The sequence below is a fragment of the Sprattus sprattus genome (assembly GCF_963457725.1).
Source record: "Sprattus sprattus genome assembly, chromosome: 9".
NCBI classification, from domain to species: domain Eukaryota; kingdom Metazoa; phylum Chordata; class Actinopteri; order Clupeiformes; family Clupeidae; genus Sprattus; species Sprattus sprattus.
The window spans coordinates 9,638,251-9,639,958 of record NC_137928.1 but is presented as its reverse complement, the minus strand read 5'-3'; the positions used below and the strand labels follow the sequence as shown (position 1 = coordinate 9,639,958).

Here is a 1,708-nt window from a genome sequence, read left to right as displayed (position 1 = left end):
ACACTGCTTAAGAAAGAATGAATTTGTTGCGCCTGTATGTGTCCTTCATGTCCACAAAAAGCACTCTAAAGCAAAACAGGCTTACAGCGCAGATTTGCTTAAACATTTTTTTCATAAATGTTGAAACTTAAACTGGGCTGGTTCATTCAGTAAGGTACTATGAATGCAATAATGTGAAAAGTACATATTTCATTTTCATCTCTAAATGTGCTGCATTTTATATGCAAAGGTAGACGGATTTGTTTAAGTAACAAATTTAAAATCTCAAGTACAGGATCAGCCTGTTAATTCTGAAGGATAGAGACTTGTGAGCTGTCATTTGACATATGTATTGCACCAAAAACCACTTCAGCTTTGCAGGTGGACATCAATGAAGTACAGAATATTAAACCTGTGATTTTAACAGAATGGAGTCAATGTTACTTAATTCAATACAATTGGTAACGTCTAAATAAAACGAAATAATTACAGGCCTAAAATATTATATTTGCATTCCACAGATTAGATCAGTGCGGACCAAACAAGTACAGGTGCCTTGAACATTCAAACATTTACTTTGAAATTGAAATTTTTCTTTTGTTCAAAACCCGAAAGAATGTGGTTCTGATATCTTTAGTTTTCATTCCATAGATAAAAGGATTGAGAACAGGCAGAATCAGAAATATCAGCATCCCACAGGCATTTCTTGCATTTGAGGATATGTTTGGAAATCGATAGGACAGTATTGTGAACAAAGCAACAATCTCAAAAAGAAAAAATGTAATTATCTGTGCTAAGCAGGTGTTCACTGCCTTTGATTTGGCATCTGATTGTTTGTTCTTGAGACACGTAACAAGGATTTGGATGTATGAGAACAACTGTATTGTTACAGTGGTGACGTGCATAAAAACTGTTATAGCTAATCCATAAACATTATTAACTGTAAGGTCATCTCCACAGGACAGGCTAAGCAATGAGAAATTATCACAAAAAACATTTATAATAAAACTTCTGCACTTCTTTACTCTGGCCTGAAGCAGAAAAAGAACTAGAATTAAGGCAAAATCAACCCCCCAAGCTAATGATATAATGCCAACTACAGCAAGCGGGGTCATAATTGCATTGTACCTTAGTGGCTTACATATAGCAATATACCGATCAAATGCCATTGCCGCCAGTATGAAAGGGATTCCACCACCATACATATGGAGCAAAAACGCCTGAAGGACACAAAGCGGGTAATTCACAGTGTGCTTCATGATCAGAATGTCCACTAGCACACGGGGAAACATTGCTGTAATTCCAATAAGATCATTCAGTGGCAGGCTGAACAGGATGAAAAGCATGGGTTTGTGGAGACTCCTCTGAGTAGCTATCAGCACCAGGATTGTAACATTTGAAAGAACAGAGAAGAAGTAAACCAAAATGCCTGTTATGAAAATAGGGTACACAGCTGAGGGGGGAATGTCAAAGCTGGCAATTTGTAACTCAAATGAAAAGGTTTTGTTCAATAAACTGTTCTCCATCCCAGGATGTTAGGAGTAGTGTGAAGAAAAGTTATATACATATATATATATATATACTGTATATATAGTCAGAAATTAATCAGAAATAAGATAACATCATTTTGTTTTTGTCATATATCCTCAAAGTTCTTGTCTTACCCTCCTCTCACGTTGCGCACTGTTAGAAGGAATGGCTTGAACATCACATTGTATGTATTTATATA

At 35.9% G+C, this 1,708-nt stretch overlaps 1 protein-coding gene across 1 annotated transcript; it reads right to left on the bottom strand.

Moving 5' to 3' along the window:
- Nucleotides 1-551: 551 nt before the first annotated feature.
- LOC308370040 (olfactory receptor 52B2-like) lies at nucleotides 552-1,505 on the bottom strand (the record flags this gene model as incomplete). Its single annotated transcript, XM_080844599.1, has 1 exon — nucleotides 552-1,505. One exon carries the CDS (start codon nucleotides 1,503-1,505, stop codon nucleotides 552-554), a length of 954 nt encoding a protein of 317 aa, XP_080700725.1.
- Between the last annotated feature and the right edge of the window lie 203 nt (nucleotides 1,506-1,708).